The sequence below is a fragment of the Setaria italica genome, chromosome II (genome assembly GCF_000263155.2).
Source record: "Setaria italica strain Yugu1 chromosome II, Setaria_italica_v2.0, whole genome shotgun sequence".
Classification (NCBI taxonomy): Eukaryota; Viridiplantae; Streptophyta; class Magnoliopsida; order Poales; family Poaceae; genus Setaria; species Setaria italica.
In genome coordinates this window covers 20407885-20429226 of record NC_028451.1, presented here as the reverse complement: position 1 = coordinate 20429226, position 21342 = coordinate 20407885, and the positions used below count along the sequence as shown (strand labels likewise).

At 45.8% G+C, this 21342-nt stretch overlaps 1 protein-coding gene and 1 pseudogene across 1 annotated transcript; one reads left to right on the top strand and one right to left on the bottom strand.

Annotated features, from left to right (window-relative positions):
• Positions 1–3397: 3397 nt before the first annotated feature.
• LOC101755088 lies at positions 3398–14296 on the bottom strand (annotated as a pseudogene).
• On the top strand, positions 6261–8994 carry LOC101759529. The gene is made up of 3 exons (XM_012843356.2): positions 6261–8032; positions 8123–8241; positions 8315–8994. Exons 1-3 carry the CDS (start codon positions 7288–7290, stop codon positions 8768–8770), a joined length of 1320 nt encoding a protein of 439 aa, XP_012698810.1. The 5' UTR covers positions 6261–7287; the 3' UTR covers positions 8771–8994.
• Positions 14297–21342: the final 7046 nt, after the last annotated feature.

Below are 21342 nucleotides of genomic sequence, written 5' to 3'. Positions count from 1 at the left end.
TTGTTTACATGGAATATTTACAAACTGAAAAGAATAAAAAGATGTAAACGTTATGACAGGCATGGGAAAGCGGAAGAGATGAGAACACAAACAAAAATGAGTGACATAAGACCTTCTAGTTGAGCAGATCCGTGGAGAACCTTGCTGAACACCTTCTGACTGTAAGGGAACCGTATCTACACATGGAAGAAAATAATTAGAGAGAACTACAAAAACTACTCTTTCTTTACTCGTTTTCTAAAGATTTAGCAGACACCTGAAGACTCCATGAGTAGGTATGAAAATGAAGGAAACCACAGCTTGGAGGGATGATGGCAGAGCTGCCTGGCATGGGGGAGGAAAAGAGTTGTTAATTATAGAGGTGCATTATACAGGGGTACGTATTCTTTCACTGAATGAACTAGCATCTTTATTAATGGTATAAAAACTCTACTTTGAGGGGTACGTATGACAGATATAATAACCTAATAGAACGTTCTGAGTCTAATACTCACACAACCCAATAATTCTAGTTTCAATTCTAATGGCGTAAGAAAATTAACATGCCTTGTGTAGGGAGCTCATACTTTTGCTACCATGTGAAACAAAAGATTCAGTTCAGTATTGTGGCTTATGTGATACCTGCAGTTGGTCGCCAGTCATGGTAACCTGCTGCAAACACACCCTAGAAAACAAAGCTAACAATCTAAACTGGTTGTTGAAATATTAAAATATTATTGGCCATAGAAAACAAAGCTAGTCTGATTGCTTCTGCATCTAGCCATCACTAAATCTGGAACTGTTGTTGACTGAGAGCACCATTAGGTTTGCACACTTCTCAATTTAATTATTTGATCTCTATTCATTATCATAATATCCTAAAGAATACAAAAGGCACACATCCATGTGCAAGCATCAAAGGTGCTAGCCTGGTACTATCAGCTAAGAAATTAAATGAGTTCACAACATGAGTTATAGCCTCACTAAAATGAGTTTACATCTCACAGAAATTAAATAAGTTCACAGCCCTATTGAAATTATTCACTTGTCACATAACTACAGAGATTCTTTATCCAATTTGAAGCTTCCTAATTGGAACCATCTTCTTTGCTGGAGATGTAATGTCCATAATTTGTGGAGTACTTGTTGTGGTTAGGGAAGAAGTGCCCTGATCCAACAATAAAGCAAGACGGCTGCACATATATGTTCTCAGATTTAGATTTTTTTTTGTCATTTCTACATTGCGGATATATACGGGGTACCTAATTCAATGCAGATACTAGAGATCTAATCTTGACAATTGCTCTGCCACATAAATGACCAAACAGCAAGCAAACAAAAAGAAGCTCCAGTTCCAACAATAATTGTTCAGATAAACAACGTCAGTTCAGATTTTCTCTAATAGCAAGAACAAAAAAACACCATCTTTTGCAAGGGGCGCACAAGAGTTTGGAATGATTGAGTTGTCTGTCTGCTAGTAGCAGATGAAGATTGATAGGGGTTTTCGTCATCATGATTGTGAATACTTCTAGTGCTGGTCCATACCATTAATATCAACTTGATACAGCGACTGATGCTGATGAGGTTTGCTGGCTGGCTGGCTTGGGGTTAGCATGATGATTATTGCGTAAGCAAGCAACAAAAATTGGTCTAATCGATCCTGATGGACGACCCTCCGCAGCAGCTCTTGGTTTTCCTGTCGCCATCAGCAGCTGCAACTGTGCACTAGCATATATATCTGAAGGAATCCCAGCTTCAGAATTCTGTCACGTGGATGAGCAATGCCAGATGCATAAACTTTTAAACAATTCGTTGGGTTCAAACCAATAAACAAATCAGCCAGCTGACCATACAATTAGCTTGGATACTATATAACCTTCCCGCACCAACTGTAATCTGCTCAAACACTTTTCCGAGCGAGCATATGTTGCCCAGCTTCACTGACAATTAATTCAACTACACTGACCGTAGCAACAGAAAACAAACGTAGCAACAGAAAACAAGCTCCAGTTCCAACAATAATTGTTCAGTTCAGATTTTCTCTAATAGCAAGAACAAAATAAGCACCATCTTTTGCAAAGGGGCGCACAAGAACAACGAATTAAAGAGAAGAACAGGGGGTTGACGGAGTGCTCACCGATGAGGACCGGGAGGCGGCGGCGGTTGTCGAGCAGCGGCGGCGGCAGCGAATGGCGAGCAGCGGCGTCCGATGGTCGACGGCGGCTGCGGATGGCGATTGTAGGCGGCCGGTTCCGATGGGGAGAGGCGGCGGCGGCTGCGGATGGGGAGAGGCGGCGGTGGCTGCAGATGGGGAACGGCGGCGGCGGCAACGGATAGGGAGAGGCGACGGCGGCGGCAACGGATAGGGAGCGGCGGCGAGAACGGGGGGACCTGGAGGGGGAACAGCAATGGGAGGCGGCGGCGGCGGCGAGGGTTGGCGAGAGAGACGGCGGTAGCGAATGGCGAGCTGCGGCGTCCGCTACAGCAACTGAACGGACCACCCACGACTGAAGACGCACGTTCGGGGAAAAAGTCGGAAAAAAAACCGGAACACGGGAGAGAAAAAACCGGCGGGGGATCAGGACCGGAGGTCCGATTGGGACGCGCGGGTGAGCTCGGGTACGGAATAGCCTATTCCATACCCAGGGTATTATACAGTATATATATATATATATATATATATATATATATATATATATATATATATATATATATATATATAACACATAGATCAACCGTCCAGCAAATGTGATCGTTGATCTAACAGTCGCACACTACGAGGTCCCGGTAACCAGGGCATGACAAAAAACAGCGAAGAAGATATCAAACGAGCAAGCCTCAACTTCAAATGCAGATGCAGTCACAAGAAGATGCAAAAGTACGATATGAATTTCACTTCAAATTAGGCATCACGTAATTTCCATTCGCCACCATATCATTTCAGATAGCAATATATAGTCTCCAGTCTCCACAGCTTGCTACAACGTGAAAGTGGAACCCACGCAACTCACAACTAGAGGGAAAACGATACGAAGAGTAGTTCTCTCGACAACATACAAAGTGTTTGGAAGGAGGGGGCTAAATTTTAACCTCCGTCATATTGAATGTTTGGATACTAATTAAGAGTATTAAACTTAGACTAATTACAAAACTAATTGCAGAATCCCTAGGCTAAATCGCGAGACGAATCTATTAAATCTAATTAGTCCATGATTTGACAATGTGGTGCTACAGTAACCATTCACTAATGATGGATTAATTAGGCTTAATAGATTCGTCTCGCGATTTAGCCTAGGAATTCTGCAATTAGTTTTGTAATTAGCTTATGTTTAGTCCTCCTAATTAGTATCTGAACATCCGATGTGACAGAGCTAAAGCTTAACCCCCTCCTCCCAAATACCTAAAGTATACCTAAATATCAACTATAGCGGAAGATACACGAGACCCGAAACTTCAGTGTCATCAAACTCCGAGAGAGGGGGGTCACCTGTTTCTTCAGCCCCTTCCTCTGACGGACCTCTGAGACCATCCTTGCTGCCAGCGTGTATTCCTCCAATGGATCAGACGGCACCACATCCCAATGATCAAACACACACTGATGGAATGCCTGGCCCGAGGTTGAAGAGGTAAGTCTACTGGAGAACAGAAAGGACTCGTATACAGGGAGGTATGCCTTGATATTGTAGAGTGAGATACCAGGCCTCAGTATCTCCTGGAAGACTAGTCCTCTGTTCTGGCTCAGAAGGCTATAGATGCTAGGAAGTGTACTCTCAGGGGCCTGAATCTCCACCAGATATATAGGGCTAGTTTGGCATGGTTCCGGCTCCTCTGAAAATGACTCTAGCTTTAGCTCCTATGGTGGAGTGGCTTCTCTGCTCTGGCTCCTCCTTTTGGAAAACCGTTTGACAAAATGGCTCTTCCATATAGTTTAAAATGGTTAGATAAGATGAAATACCTATAATACCTTTTCATTTTCCTTTTCTTCCTATTTATTTTCCTTCTTTTCTCTTCCTATTTCCTTTTCCTATTCCTTTTCTCTCCTTCTTCTCTCTCTTCCCTATCCTCCCACCGCCCGCTCCCATCCACTCTCCCCCCGCCGCCCACAACTCCAGGCCTCCCGCTATCGCCGTCGGCCTCCCCCCGGCCGCCTCCGCTCCCGCCTTCCGCCTCCTCCCGGCCGTGGCCGTCTCCACCCCCACCTCCCGGTCGTCTCCGCCCCCGCCATCCCCGTCGGCCGCCGCCCGCCGGAGCTTTGCCGTCTGCCGCCGCTCGCCCGCCCAGAGGTGCCTCCGCTTGCCTGCGAGCCCTCCCCCGAGGGCAACAGTGGGCAACGAAAAGGAGGAGCCGCAGGAGCCCGTTTTTTCGGCTCCGCCGACCCGAAACAGCTCCGGAGAGGGAGATTCCTGGGGCCCCGCCAGTGGAGCTGGAGCCATTTCGGGCGTACCACGCCCTTTGGCACGGCTTCGGGAGAAGCCGCTCGAGGAGCCGCTCCCGGAGCCTGGCCCAACACGCCCATAGGTTCCATCAGCCTTGGCTTAGTTGTGAGCTGGGAAGCATAGATGGCTCTCCTGGCCGTTGGAATGATCTGACCACCACCCCTGTGAATAGCATCAGCATGGACAACAACGTCACAGACCTCAAAGCAAATGCCACACATGTTCTCCTCAGCCAATGCTCCTTCTTTTGACACCCATTGGAAACCAGCCACAATAGAATCCTTGATTTCATTCAGGTACTGTACTCCCTTACACATATCAACAACCATGTTTGGGCTAGTGGCCTCAGGTCTAAAGCACCGTATCTTCTTGGCAACATCCTTGTCCCACCCAAACTCATCAGAAAGGATCTTGGACCGCACCTTAGGATCATCACGTGGATCAATGCGACCCTCATCAATAGCCTCAGCCAGTCCCTGTTCCATAGGGCGAGCTTCCATATAGAGACAATTGTGTTTGTTATAGGACTTGCTCATAACAGTTCGGCAGGATCTCTCAAGAACAGTCTCACAGAAGGAGACAATAGTAAGTGAGACAATAATTGGAGCACCACCCATGAAGTTTTCCTCCAGATCCCTCAAGCACATGTCAAGGTGAAGACCTCCAGGTCCAGCAACAATGTGCTCACCAGACTCTTCAATTGTGCAGACAACCATAGGATCTGACTTTGCCAGATGCTTCAACCTTCAACTAGCTTGGGAAGATCAGAATTATCCCTGCACTCAACAGCAACACTCACAATAGGGGACATGGAGAATTTCATCACTCTGAGTGGACATGTATCAACCTCCTTCTTATTTGTCAGAGTAGCACTCTTTGTGATGAACCAAAGTACGAAATAGCGGGCTATAGCGCCGCTATAGCAGGGCTATAGCGTTTTGGAGGCACAGGTGCTAAGCTACAGTGCATATTGCCGATATGGCCGCTACGGTTGCTATAGCATTAAATAGCGGCGCTAAATGGCATAGCGGCATATACCCTGTAGCGCCGCTACAACGGAATATTCAGGCGCGGGCCAAAATATGTAGGCAGGCCGATTTCCAGGCTTCCAGCACTTGTTCGACAGCCCAATAGATCGATCGTGTATATGTGCTGCTCCTACTCTCCTTGGAACCCTAGCACCGAAGCCTCCTCACTGTCATTCCCGTCCAAAAATCGTCGCCGCCGCCGGCGTCTAAATCGCCTGAGCTGAGAGATGAGACCGAGAGGTGAGAGTGCATCTCCCCTGACCTGCCATGGCTGCTTGTGCCTGGGCCTAGGACTCTCCTCTGCTGCACCTGCACACGGCAGGTCAGCAGCACGCCATCTCCTCTGCAGCTGCACCTGCACACACAGCAGGTCAGTAGCACGCTAGCACCAGAGGTAGCACCGCAGCAAGCTAGCAACAATGTCTCAGGAAACACCTTCAAGCACAAATCCAAATCAGAATGAGCCAACCGGCCAAGGCAAGTGCTACAAGCCTACATCTTTCATATATTATTATATTTCAATCTTTCTTCTATATAGTGTGTAGTAGTACTCTGTACTCTAGTGTGTACTGATTTTCAGTTTCAATTTCAATTTTCATTTCAATTTCAGACTTTCAGACTTTAAATTTCTGCAGTACTCTACTGTGTACTCTAGTGTAGTACTGTAAATAGTGAAATGTGAATCTGTGATAGTAATATACTAATATAGTAATATAGTATAGAAGTTATTTATTTGGATAGCTTATTGTCTCAATTATTTATTATTTTATTTTGATTTTGCCGGTGACATTAACATTATGTACACTTATTTGTAGGTAATGGCTTGTCAAGTATAGCATCAACAGCACAAACATGTTCTTTATGTGTTGATTCAGCAGACCCAGCTTGGAAGCATTGCACATTGCCAGATCCAAGGAAGAAACATTCACTAAGGTGCAACTATTGTGGTAAGATTTGCAGTGGTGGAATTACTCATATCAAGTATCACCTTGGAAAAGTGCCAAAGTCCAATGTGGTTAAGTGCGACAAAGTTCCATCTGATGTCAAGGAAGAGATGGTTAAGTTGTTGACAAAGAGTATTGAAGCCAAGAAAAGGAAGGCTAAGAAAGTGGAGGTAGATAGAGCTGTAGTGGACTTGAGTCATTCAGAGGGAGAAGAAGCAAGTGATGATGGTGGCAGTGCCATTGTGCTAAAGTCAGTGAGAAGTTCTTCAAGTGGCCCTATAGACAAGTTTTACAAACTTACACCAGAAGAAATTGTAAGAGAAAGGAAGGGCAAGGGGCTTGCTGAGAAGGTCCAATCCAAGCTATCAACTGAGAAAAGAGAAGAAAAGAGGGATGTACATCTGCCAATTTTTCTATGAAGCAGGCATTCCACACAACACAGTCCTGCTTCCTAGCTTTTCCCTTATGCTTGAAGCAATTGGAGACTATGGTAGAAATTGGAATGGGCCTAGTCCTTTTGAGATGAGTGGGAAATTCCTACATAAAAGGAAGAAGAGGGTGCTGGATGGATTCAAAGCACACAAGGATTCTTGGGAGCTTAATGGTTGCACTGTCATGACAGATGCTTGGACAGACAAGAGAAGTAGGGGGGTCATGAATTTGGTAGTTCACAGTACATATGGAGTCTGTTTTCTTAGTTCCATTGACTGCTCAGCTGCAAGGAAAGATGGGAAGTAAATCTTTGAATTAGTTGACAATTGTATAGAAGACATTTGGGAGCAAAATGTTGTTCAAGTGGTGACAGACAATGCAAGAGTGAATGAAACAACAGCTACTTTATTGAAAGCAAAAAGGCCCTCCATATTTTGGAATGGTTGTGCAGCTCATTGCATTGATCTAATGCTGGAGGACATTGGAAAGCTCCCATCAATTGAGCACACAATAACAGAAGCAAAGACTTTGATTGTGTTTCTTTATGCGCATACATGGGTGTTGGACCTGATGAGGAAGTTCATTGGTAAAGACTTGGTTAGAAGTGGTGTTACTAGGTTTGCTACTGCATATTTGAACTTGAAGAGCTTGCTGGACAACAAGAAACAACTGATGAGGCTCTTCAGGTTAGATGATCTAAATGAAATGGGATATCTAGACAAGGCCAAGGGGAAGAAAGCTAGCAAAATTGCCCGCTCTGAAACTTTTTGGAAAGGAGTTAATAGTGCTGTCAATTTCTTTGAGCCTTTGGCTATTGTGCTAAGGAGAATGGATAGTGATGTACCAGCTATGGGGTTCTTATATGGTTGTTTGTTAGAAGCAAAGAATGAAATCTCAGCAAGGTTTGATAATGATTTGAGCAAGGTTCAGCAAATCTTTGAGATAATTGACAAAAGATGGAACAACAAGTTGAAGACACCGCTACATAGGGCTGGTTACTACTTGAACCCACATTATTATTATCCAAACAAGGTGGATATTGAGCTGGATGAATCATTTAGAGAATGTTTAATAACTTGCATTACAAAGATGGTTGATAATGTAGAAGTTCAAGACCAAATCATTCAAGAGCTTCAGCAATATCAGGATGGGGATGGGACATTTGGAAAGGAGATTGCCAAAAGGCAATTGAAAAACAAGCATTTTGATCCAGGTAATGCCTAACTTGTTTAGTTTTTTTTTCATTCATAATTCTAATAATCTAGTAGTCAGCCATTTAAATGTTTTTTCTCCTTGTTTGAAGCTAAATGGTGGCTGAACCATGGAACAAATACACCAAGACTCAGGAAATTGGCTGCAAGGATTTTGAGTTTGACATGCAGTTCCTCAGCTTGTGAAAGAAATTGGAGCACATATGAGCAAGTAAACAGTAAAGACTTGTTTTCCTTACTGTATTTAGTATTGCATTTCTGATTTTCTTTTTACCTACATATAGGTCCACACAAAGAGACACAAGAAGCTTCAACATGCAAGGATGAAAGACCTTATCTTCGTCAAGTTCAACTCTAAACTCAAGCAAAAAAGAGAAACTAAGAACAGAGACCCTATTGAGAAAACAATATCTAATATTTTAGAAGATGAAGATAATGAATGGATCACTGGGAGTAGACCAAATGCAAACTCAGAACAAGAGCAAGAACGTTCATGTGCTCAAGGTCAAGGTGCATCATCATCACAGGGAGCTGCAGCAGCAATACAACCAAAAAGGAGAGGTGTACAGCTCGAGCAACAAGGCAATAGGAAGAGAAAGAAGCTAATCCCTGTTCTTGAAGAAGTGCAGACTTCCTCTTCTGAGTCAGAAAATGTTGACCTTGATCTGCCTTCCTCTCCAGCTGCTTCAGATGATGATGATGATAATTCTCATTCTGCCTCTTTCAACTTGTCTGATTGAATGAAGAATTTGAATCTATGATGTCTCAATGTCTGAGTGAAGTGTGATCTTGATTCTTGAACTATGAAAGTCTAAACTCCAAATTGTTGAGCTATGCACTTGTTTGTTTTACTTATTTTTTATTTGGTTATGTCTCTAGAGTAAAATGTACTAAACTTGATACTTGTCTGACAGTCTGAGTGAAGTGTGTATTGTTTTAGTAACTAAAATATTAATATTTGTCATCTCTTTTTGCAATATGCTAAATGGCTTAGCGCCGCTATAGCGGACGCTATAGCACTCATAGCGTTTTTGGAAGGCCTCCGCTAAGTTCCATAGCCCACGATTTCATACATTGTGATGAACTGATCCAAACCATAGCAAGAGTGTTGTCACAAGGAACATCGTCAATAGACTTGTTTCTTTCCCATCCAGATAATAGTACGTTGGACATTCTTCACATACAGATCCTTCTTCTGGCCAGGGACATAACTGGGACCCATGATCCGAACCTTCATGCCAGTTGCAACCCTCCCTGAGAATACCTGACCAAAGGCAAAGAATATGCTCTTGTCGAATGCTGGAATCATCTTGGAAATATACAGCATAAGAGGACCTTCCGGATCACAGTTTCTGATAAAGGTAGCATAAATATCATCAAGAGGTCCTTCATACAAGTTCTCCACATGGTACTTCTGTGCCTTTGCTGGAGAGGGAAGATGGGATATCATCATCTCAAGAAGGGCAGTACTTGCTGGTAGCCATGTTTGCATAACACGCTTCATAAGATCCTTGCCTATAAGCTCCTTCACATCAGCCTTTATGGTCACATCGAGTTTCTGCAACATAGGCCACAACTTATCCTTCTGATCATTCATGCAGATGCTGATAATTTTCTTGATTGGCTCATAGCAGAATTGAACAAACCTCTCTTACAAGTAGCAGAGCTAGTGTTCATGGTCGACCATTTCTTTGTGGTTGGATCAAAGAAGTTCTCACCCCAAAGCCTCTTCATCTTCTTTGATTCATCAACTCCAAACTTGGATGCATACATCTTGGCAAATCTAGAGAGGGTAAAAGCCCAACCATGCAGACCAGCAGGGAAAGCAACAGTCCCCTTCTCTGGGTAGACTTGGACATCACCAAGCAGCTTATCTTCCTATGTTGCAATAATGACATTGGCATTCTCAGATACGGGAGTAAACCCGATGCGCCTCCTCACCATCAATCTGAAGTTCAAGGAAGCACCTGTCCATCTTGTTCATGGTAAGGACAGGCCTGACCCTCTCACCAAGGGCTTGGCGAAGCACAGTTTCAGTTTGTACACAGACACCTGCAACACAAGCAACCACCACCAGTGCACCATCAGTGATGCGAAGAGCAGCTATGACTTCCGAAGAAAAATCAACATGTCCAGGTGAGTCAATAAGGTTGATCAAATACTCACTCCCATCTCTTTCACCACTATAAGTCTTGAGTGACTCACCAGTCATCTGATAATAAAGAGATATACCAGTGGCTTTGATTGTAATACCACGCTCTGCTCCGTCTGCTCGAGTATCAGTCATGCGAAAATCACTAGCAACTTCATGGATGATAATCCCAGCAGCTGCCACGAGGGAATCTGCAAGTGTAGACTTGCCTGCAAAGAGTAAATAAAATATATAAGAAAAGAAAGAAAAAAAAATCTAAGATTCAAATAAATACTCGGTACCAAGGTGTGACGACCGACCCCTAATCTTCCGAGTTAGTCTGGATCGGAGCCCTTGATCATAGTCATCTGTCTTGTTTACCGTGCCTGAGTGCTCAGCCTTCAGCCGATCCCGACCCCGGAAACCCGACCCCTCCCCGCTTCGCTCCTCTCCCGACCCCGGCAAGCTCGGCCCGCCGTCGGATCCTTCTAATCGTCCTCAAACGTCCGTTCTATCCGCCCGGTGGACCCGCGAGATCTTTTCCCCAGATCCTCCGCGGCAGGCGCACTCGAGTTGCATGCCCGCTTCAGAGTCTCCCTGCCGCGTGGCTCGTCTTCTCTGACGCCCGCCGCGCAGTTTTGTCTCTGGCTCGCGACCAAGTGGGTTCTCGCGCCCCCTTCCCCAATGGCAGCGGAAGCCCCTCTGCAACCTTTCTGCAGAGCCTCGCCTCCCGCGCCCATCATCACGCCGCCAGATCCCGGCCCCAGAGCCCGATGTCGCTCGTCTTTTCCGTCACTTCGACCACAGTCGCGCCGCCTGGTCTCCGCTACACGACAATTCCCTCATCGCCAACCCTGACCGCGGCAGCGACAGCTCCTTTTCCCGCCCTGTTAGAAGCCGCCCGACAATCTGTTGCTCCGCGCTCGCCCGCGCGCCCGCGGCTGCCTGTCTTCTCATCTGTGCGCCCTCGATTCTAGCGCCGTTAAACCGGTCGCTTCTATCAAATCTTCCGCATGGCGACGCCCGCCTCCGCCAAATCTCAACCACCGGTCTACCTGCTCCTACGCCGCCCTGACGGCAGAGCCCAATGACTGCTGGCGTCACCCCCGGAGTCCTGCACCACCGTCCTCTTCGCTCAATCGTCGCCCCGGCAGAGCACTCCATTGCTTCTCCCCGGCCTTCGTGCCGCTCCCCTTCTCTCTCTCCCGCGCTGCTTCCTTTCTCCGCTCCAGCAGCTATAAAAGGAATGCACCAGCCGCCGGAGTTCCCTCCGCCATTGTTGCCTTCAGCCATTCTCTCGCTCCCTGCTCAAGCTCCTAGCGCCACACACCCAGTTCTGGAGGAGCTCTTCTCTCAGCTTCTCCCTCAGTTTTCTCCAAGTCGCCCAGCCGCTTGCTCCTCAGTGCTGCGTAAAAGCTTACTTGTGATCTGCAAGAAGCATCGCCGCCGCCAGAGCATTGCCGGTCTTAGCCGTTGTTCAAAGCCTTAGTCCCTCCGCCCAAGTCTGCTTCTTCCCGACCCCAAGCTTTCCTTTCAGGAAGAAGGTGAGTTGCCGACCCCAGTCCGCTTCGCCCGACCCCTCCTATCCGCCCGACCCCGGTTCCGTCTCGCCCGACCCTGTCTGTTCCGCCGACCCTTATCCGCCTCACCCGAGGGTTCGGCTGTGATCTTTTTCTTCAACCCGAGGGTGTATGTGTAAAATTTAGGAACCCTTCAGCGCTGTGTCTGAGGATTCCTAGTATATCACATCCTCTAGTTCAAGGATCAGATCATAAGTTCCTTCCGACCCTTGCTTTTTGATCTTCACCAGCTCTCTTGAACCTCCCGGCCCTCCTGCTCTTTGTCGCGAGTTTCTGGGCTCAGGCGAGCCAGTGTTGCTGTTGAAATAACCGTCTATGCTAACTTTTGCATTGCATTCGTGTAGAGCTGCACCTCGCCGACGGTTTCTACGAGCTACACCCGGCGCTAGAAGAAGAAGGTGTAGCCGAGCTCCTACCCGCTGAAGCCGAAGTCGCCCCAGAAGTCGAGCAGTTTCCTTCCTCTTTGCTCGAAGGCAAGCCCCGGTTGCATGAGAACCCTATGTGTTTTACCAGACTTGCGCATGCCTTCTGTAACATGCTTGTGCATTTACGTATATGAGTTGTTTGAAACCCTAGATGCATGATGCAGTTACCCATGATCTGAGCACTAGCTGTTGGACCGAGTAGTTGCCTTGCTTAACTAGGAGACGATAAAAGCCGAGTGATTTCCTGTCACTCACGAATTGTAGGAGTTGCATGTTTTCCCTTCTGTTATAACTATAAGGACGATGGACGGGGCAGGGTTTGGTAACTCTTTGGTGGATGGATGGTTGCCCCGTCTGTCTATGAAATCTTGCTAAGGCCCGACAATGGTGGTGTTCGTGATCAAGTGTTTGAAAGTACTAGCCTCATACTTAGTATGGGATGAGGAAGCCTAGTATCGGATTGAACCAAGACGTGAGCGGTCGCCCCATTGTTCTTGGAACGGAGTTCCCCTGCTGGTTGTCGCACGTGGTGGCAAGCGTGGTCACAGGACGGCAGAGGCCGGGCCTGTGGAACCTTGCACCAAAGGAAATGGGCCCGACACGGGTTAGGGGATTGATGGGAAAGGCCGACACATGAAGCGACCTCCGGGTGCGCGGATGTCGTGAGGCTAGGTTCACCATGCATGGTTAAAGAACTCGAATCGATTCGTCTGCCTCTCACAGTTTGAGATTGCTTGATCGCTATGTCACCCTGAGTAAATGAGGAATCTGCTGATGACATGTTTGTTGATTTATTTTCACATCTTGTTTGGCTCTATGATTGCTTAGAATAGGTTGCAAAACCTAGACCGGCTAATGAACTTAGAACCGGAGCTAAAACTTGGAAATAGGGTTTTACTTAGTGCTTTTGGCAAACAAACCCCTCAGCCAAAAAGCCCTGCATGTCTAGAAGGAGGAGTTTTACTCCTATCGGTTAAGTCTTGTTGAGCTTAGTAGCTCAGCCTTGTTGTGGCTCCTATTTTTCAGGTGAAGTTGCTGCTCCCAACCCCTCTCTTGCTGGTGCTTGGCCGCCCCAGCTTCCGCCGGGCTGGACGGTCGAGTGGGACCCCTCCTCGGACGGCGAGGAGAGGAATCAGTGATGTTCCGGCTGGCCTCACCAGGACATCCGACCCCGACGAAGTCTTCCGTTAGTGTTTACCTCTGTTGTTTCTTTTGAACCTTGTCAAACTCTGATGTTGGTTTTTATGGTCGAACTAAATGGGTAAAATTGCCTAACTCAGTGGACTCGTTGTACTCTCTGGAACCACTCACCTTCGTGTGGGTTTGCTAAACTCGATCCTGTTCAAGTGGTCAATCGGATGAAATCCGACGGCACTTCGTGTTAACTTGTTTTAGGCGGGAGTGTCGCATGTTAAGGCGGCTTAACCCTGCGTGATCAAGCTAATCCGAAGTGGATCCGCCACACAAGGACTCACAAATGTAGAGGCATAGAAAATTAAGCATGCTGGTCTGTAAAACAGGTATTAGTGAAATATCAAAGCACCAAATAAATAATGAGAGGATAAAAGAAAAAAAGAATGTCAATTTAGAAAAAGTTTTGATAGACATGGATAGAATACAAGGATAGATTTGCAGTATAGCAATGCATAGAAGCATCAATCCGCAACAATGTAATCTTAAATCTCATACTAAAACTGTTACACCCTTGAAAACAAGGGAACAACTGTAAAAATTTTCAAATCCTAAGGATAATCAGATTTTCCAACCTTAAGTTATCAAATGCATATATCTTTATTCAAGTAAACCTATGGTTGGTAGTATCAGTTATGCTAAGATGTAAGATCCAAAATAGATCTGTGACTAATAGAGCAATTGCAAATTGACAATGTCGAGTAGTTATAAGTTAAAGAAATCCAAACATATCAAGGATTATTAGAATAGGAATGTCGGTCATTGAGTGCAAACATTACGCAGGAAGATTTAGTGTATGTTAAACATCAACGCATCAAAAAAATCTTTTTCAGTCTTATGGTACATACCATGGTCCACATGAGAAATAACAGATATGTTACGAATGTTATTCTTTTTGTCCATAATTCTTCAGAGCTCTTCTGCCATGAAATTCACCATCTTGACTGCTTTTGAAAAGCACACGACGGATATAAGATCCCTGTATTGAGAGGGCAACCGAGTAGTTAGAGTAGCACAATAAAACTTGTGCGGAGCACTATAGCATGGAAAAAAAGAAATATGTCAGTACCCAGGTCTACAAATAACTATGGTTGGCATACTCAAATAGCTCTAAATAAGCTGTAAACAGCTATCTTTTATAGAAATATTATAGCTTGCAATAAGAGAACAAGGAAATATGTCAGAGTGCTTCACAGACCATAAAAACAAGGGAGAAAGAACAAAAACTAATATATTCTAACACTTTTTAAGTAGCTACACTAAACAGCCTGCACATATACAAGCATGTATGTATAGATGACAAGCCAGAAGTAAAAATAAATTAATTAGCCCAAGTTTAACACTTGGAAGAACAAAGTAATCAAACACTTGTTAGAAATGATTAATGCTACACACAAGAGCAAAACAATTTTTCAGAATACTTCACAAATGACAAAATACTGTAAAAGGTAACATTGCAAACAGTGCATAGCAGGCAACAATTCAAAGCAGCCTAACTATTTACCACTATAACACTAAAAACGCAAATACATATCAGGAACGCATAACTCAATTGACTAGAAAATACATGGCAACGCACTGCCAAAGGATCTATCAAGATTCTTAGAGTGACATTTATATATCAGTCAGGAATAAATTAAGTAAAGATCTAAGGCACCAAGATAATTCCAGATAACACATGGGTATGGTGTGGCGGATTCACTTCGGATTTGCTTGATTAAACATGATTAAGCCGCCTGATATGCGACACTCACGCCTTAACCAAGTAAACACGAAGTGCCGTCGGATTTCATCCGATTTAACCACTTGAACAGGATCGAATAGCAAACTCACACGAAGGCGAGCGGTTCCAGAGAATACAACAAGTCCGCTGAGTTATAAAATTAACCATTTAGTTTGGCCATAAAACAACATCAGAGTTTACAAGGTTCAGAAGAAAAACAAAAGAAGGTAAAACAACGAGCGGAAGCTACTTCGTCGGGGTCGGACATCCCTGGTGAGGCCAACCGGGACATCAGTGATCCCTTTCCTCGCCGTCTGAGGAGGGATCCCACTCAACCGTCCAACCCGAAGGGAGTTGGGGCGGCGAAGTGCCAGCAGAGGAAGGCTCAGAGGCAGCAACTTCACCTGAAAAAGAAGAGCCACAACAAGGCTGAGCTACTAAGCTCAACAAGACTTAACCAACAGGGAGTACGCTACTCCACCACTTCTAGACATGCAAGGCTTTTTGGCTGAGGGGTTTGTTTGCCAAAAGCGCTAGGTGTATCCCTACTTTCAAGTTTTAGCTCAGGTTCTAAGTTCATTATCCGGTCTAGGTTTACAACCTATTCTAAGCAAACATAGAACCAACCAAAAGGTATATACAATTATCATCAAACCATGTCATTATCAGATTCCTTTCTTACACAGGGTGACATAGCGATCAAGCAATCTCAAACTGTGAGAGACAGACGAATCGATTCGAGTTTCTTAACCATGCATGGCGAACCTAATCTCATGACATCCGCGCACCACAAGGGTCGCTTCCTGTGTCGGCCGTCCCCATCAATTCCAAGGCGCGTGTCAGGTCCAAACTTCCCTTGGCATGCAATGCTCCACAGTCCCGGTCTCTATCGTACTGTGACCGCACTTGCACCCACATGATGCACCATGGGAACCTCGTTCCAGGGACAGCAGGGGTATAAGCCACGCCCTAGTTCAATCAGGTACTAGGCTTCCCCATCCCATACTAGGTATGAGATTAGTACTTTCAAACATTTGATCACGAACACCACCACTGTCGGGCCTTAGCAAGTTCCATAGACAGACGGGGCGATCAGCCGACCACCAAAAAGTTACCCAACACCTTGCCCCATCCATCGTCCTTATAGTTGTGACAGAAGGGAAACAACCAACTCCTACAACTCGCGAGTGACAGGAAATCACTCGGCTTTTATCGTTTCCTAATTAAGCAAAGTATCTACTCGGTCCAACAGCTAGTGTTCAGATCAAGGAAGCTAAGTTATGCATCTATGGTTCCAAACAACTCCTATACGTAAATGCACAAACATGTTAAAGAAGGCATGCACAAGTTTGGTAAAACACAGGGGATTCATGCATCCGGGGCATGCCTTCGAACAAGGAGGAGGGAAGCTGCTCTTTTGCTTGGGCGGCTTCGGCTTCTGGAGGCAGGAGCTCGGCTTAATGCTGAAAAGTCCCCAAGTTTTACACATACACCCTCGGTTCAAGGAAAAAGATACAGCCGAGCTCTCGGGCGAGGCGGAGAAAGGTTGGCGGAACAGACAGGGTCGGGTGAGACGGAACCGGGGTCGGGTGGATAGGAGGGGTCGGACGAGACGAACAAAGGGTCGGTAGCTTACCTTCGTCTTACAGATGAGGCTTGGGGTCGGGAAAGAACAGGCTTGGGCGGAAAGACTAAGGCTTGGGACCACGGCGAGGATGTCCGGTGGTACTCCGGCGGCGGCGGTGCTTCTTGTGAACCACAAGCAAGCTCTTGTGCAGCACGGGGAGCAGTGGCTGGTGGATTGGGGAAGGTGGTGTTTGAGCGGAGAGGAGAGTTTCTCAGACTTAGGCGGTGGCGCTGTGAGCACGAACAGGGAGCAAAGCGGGAGAGCAGCGATGGCGGAGGGGAACTCCGGCGGGGCTCTGGCATTCCCTTTTATAGCTGCGCGGACGAGAGAGAGGGTTGGGGCGGCGCGAAGACCGGGAAGAGCGATGGAGTGCGCTGTCGGGGCGGCGATTGAGTGATGAGGGCGGTGGAGCAGGACTTTGGGGATGACACCGGTGGTCATTGGGCACCGATGGCGGAGCGGCGGGTGCCGGAGAGGTGGAGCCACGCGGCAAGGGGACTCTGAAGCGGGCATGCAACTCGAGTGCGTCTGTCGCGGGAGATCTGGGAGAAAGATCTCGTGGGTCCACCGGTCAGTCTCAGTGGTCCACTGCTCAGATTGAAGGGAGGTGTTGCGGGAGGACTTAGAAAGATCCGGCGGTGGGTTGGGGGTCGGCGGGGTCGGAACTGGGGGAAAACGGCGAGGGGTCAGATCACTGGGGGTCGGGACCGAGCTGGAGGTTGAGCACTTAGACTTAGTAAACTGAGACAGGGGATCAGGGACTTGGATTAAGATTAACGCGAAGGATTTTAACCGAGGTCGTTACATATGGCCACCTCAAAACAGTGCTTATCTACCAGCTTTAAGGCACTGTAACCCAGATCTACTATTAAGTATCAGAATTAGAATAACCAAACCTACTAGGTACAGGCAAGTAGACATCGGCAAAAAACTATAAATTGAACATTCTAGTGAACCACAGAAGTACAAAACCAATAGCTAGCTGAATACCCGAAACTAGATGAATATGTAGTTGTTGTCCTATAGGAACAAATAATCTGCTGAAGAACACACACTCCACCAAAGGTTGCTCCTTGGCACTAAATGGCAAGGACTACCAGTACATACATCCATAAAAAAAATTGAAGGGATAAAAGACGCATACGCAACAATTCGGACGAACCAATTTCTGTTGCAGATACATGGAGCGGCACAAGCAAAACAATTCAGGAAGATAAATCCAGGAATCGAAGCATTAAACCTAAATTCCCTCAAACTTGCACACGGGAATCTACATTTGAACCGCAAAAAGGAAGAAAAAGTACCACAACCCTCCTGACCAAAACGGCAAAACCCCAATCAGCACCTAAGCACATCACGCTACCAATTGGACAAGCAGGCACGGAGGACCGGAGCGAGGAGAGGACCAAAGGAGTTCAATCACCTTAGAGTTTCGCTCACCTCCGGACCCGAAAGCTCCAACTCCAAGGGGGCGCACGATGTCGGCAGGCGCCACTGCTGCAGGCTGTGGAGTGGAGCGGTTGAAAACCCTAGGCAAAGCCCCTCCGCTGTGTGTGGTGGGTTTATACAAGCGTGGTGGAAGGCGGCGGCAGAGCGAGGCGCGCGCGGGGGGGGGGGGGGGGGGAGACGCAGGGCTAGTTTGGGAAATCCATTGCGTGCGTCTTAGTGAAGTACTGAAGTGGCTCGACTAAGCCACCTGGTGTGCACTCCACGGCGGTCCGATCGGGCAGTTCCAAGGGTAGTTTGGGGAGCGAGGATTGACGGACCTTGGTTGCTGATTTTTGGCAGCCCGAATGTCCCGGCAATTATCGCTAATCATGACACGTAGAGTTTTATTTTGTTTTGAGATGATTTTGCAGTAGTTTTGAAGGGTAGTATCCTGAGAGTTATTTTTATGAAGTTTTTGTTTTTAAAAAAAATAAGAAGAGAATTATGGAGCTTTGTTTTTAACTTGATGGGTGAATTTCTACCATAGGTTTGTTTAGATGGGCCGGGCCAATTCATACCGAACTAGATTGAGAAGAAATCTATTTAACCTTCTTTCAATCATAAAGAGTCATAAAATATTAAAATATTTTTTGTCGAGGACATAGCGGCACATCATCAATTCTCAATTCTCAATGACGCGCGTTGCTAATCAATTGTGTTGTTTGAAGGTTGTTGGGTGGCTCCTCTAATTAGAGGTGAGTTTATGGACTCAGTAAAGAAAGGTGAGATGCTTGTTACCGTTGGGCATGTGTGCCCTAGGTGGTAGGCCCATGCTTTTTATTATTTTGCTTGGACTTTTTTTTTAAAATAATTGCTTGGACCTTTAAAGTGTGATAATTCTCCTACGGAATGTCCGTTTTTAAATCCGTTTGCGCCATTATATTTGTTACGACGAGACTTGTAAAATAAGACCCATGATGCATATGCTATTTGTATATACCAACAACTTACATTGCTGTGTAGTAGCTACTTCTGTATTAAGTGCTTAGCAACTTATGTTCAAACCTACAAAGAAATTATACACATAAATTGCTACATAAAGAATTTTCAATCCTAATATCATTATCTTTGAAACATCTACCTAAGTTGCCACATCATTTCTACATAAGTTGTTATATTTAGTCTGTGCATATATTGTGCACACAAATCTTTACATACGCTGTTGCATTGGGCTCTACATAACATTGCTCCTAAACAAGTAGACATACAATGTAAGTTCGTATATGTCTCTACATAAGTTGATATATTGTGTTTTACATATTTTGTTGCATTATCTCTAGGTAAGATATCTTTTAGTTTGCATGTAAATTTGATATATAAGTTGCTACAAATTTGATATATAAGTTACTACTATGCTTCAATGTAAGTCGTCAGTCATATAAAACAACTTCAAAATATATTCAACATGGATCTTATTTTGTAGATCTTGTCATAAAAAATATAATGGTGCAAACGGTTTTTAAAATGAACATTGTACAAGAGATCGAGTAACGACCAATCAAATAAAATAGGCTCAATTTTTTTGCTAACATTATTACCAAGGTCACTTGAAAGCAATATCTAGTACCAAACTGCATTGCATGCTTGCACCACCCCATGTGCGTTGCACTTTTATCACATGACCGGAAACACATGGCGGCAAGTAACTGGACCATGTCATGTGAGCAGCACTTTTAAACACGTGGCGGCAAGTAACTGGATGGCACTATAAAAACGAGTTTATGGGAGGTGTCGCGCTCACCCCTATGCGCGACCCATCGCGCCTTAACCTGGTCTTGTTCAAACCGTGTGTTGGATTTAGTAACCGGCAGTCCACCAAGGGGTTACCCAAGTGGTAGGTTTGTAGAAAGAGGAGATCGTAAGACCAAGAACTCGAATGGTAACACAGGGACGCACGGTTTAGACAGGTTCGAGCCTCCGGAGAGTAATACCCTACATCCTGTGTCCTGGTGGATTGTATTGCTGATTGCAGGTGCGAAGAGTTCAGGTGCGTTGGGTTGAGTTACCCTCGGGGGGTGTCCCTAGCCGTCTTATATAGGCTGATAATCTAGGGTTACAAGTCGGATAGGATCTAATCTTAGTCGGTTGTTACAATGAAACCAATTTGAGTCGGTTTACAACAAGTATCCCGTGATATCCGGGCAGAATTCGTTCACCCGAGCTTCGGACTTGTGCTCCATGTATCTTCATACCTTAGCCTGCATGGCGTGATTGGGTGGGCCCACTTGTCAGGACCGATCAGTATCCTGGTCAGTGAGGACCGTGGGTACCCTTATCCCTCACCGTGTGTTTTTTTGAAAAGTGAAAATATGTGTTCATCCAGCAGTCTACTAGTCTACCACTCGCTGTCAAGTGTCAACTCCTTGCTAAAACCCATTGCTGCTAATCGCGAGCGTGTTCGTCGGAGAAGCATCAAAACCCCAGCCCTCCTCGCCACCTCCACCGGTGCCGACGATGGCTACCCTTGTGCCTCCGTCTCCGCCACCGCCCGCCGCCTCTCGTGCCGCCTTCTCAGCTCCTCCTCTTCCTCCTCCTCCACCACCCCCTTCTTTATCTAGTGCATAGAAAAGCTAAACAACCTACAATTTGGAACGGATCGGCTGTTATCTTAAAACTGTTGAGGTTACACACCGAGTCAACATCGCAATCACTTACCAGGCTAAACATGTTGGTGCCCCTATACTAAATTTTGCTGAAGACTGATTTTACGTTATGCACCATCACACATGAGCCGTTCGCTGGCTTCGGCTAAAATTTTTTCTCACATGTTCCTCTCAAAAAAGAATTTGAAATTTTTTTGTCACATGGGATTTTGCAACGGAAAAAAGGACCGTTTTGCCTCGTTACAGCAGGAAGACAACGCCTGAGACAACATGGTCTTCCGTTGCATAGCAAAATGTTTCAAAAGTCAATTTGAGACCATAGAAGCTCAAGTAAGTTATCTGAAAATTTTTAGACGATTCTAATACTTTTCGTAAAACACCAAACATCTGCTTTCAAAATTCCGAGACTCGCTCTCCTTTTCTACACGGGAAGCACAAGCTGACAAGCACCTTCTACACTGAGGACCGAGGAGGAAAGCAGAAGCAGGAGAACGAGGTGTGACCGTGTGAGTGGCCTCCAGCTGTCGGCCGTTTGAGCGCCCCC

Bases quoted from the DNA above. Each gene is read 5' to 3' on its own strand.
- LOC101759529 (XM_012843356.2), top strand. From the start codon at position 7,288: ATGCTGGAGGACATTGGAAAGCTCCCATCAATTGAGCACACAATAACA. The intron at 8,033-8,122 runs GTAATGCCTAAC...CCTTGTTTGAAG, and splicing joins AAACAAGCATTTTGATCCAG to CTAAATGGTGGCTGAACCAT. The intron at 8,242-8,314 runs GTAAACAGTAAA...ACCTACATATAG, and splicing joins ATTGGAGCACATATGAGCAA to GTCCACACAAAGAGACACAA.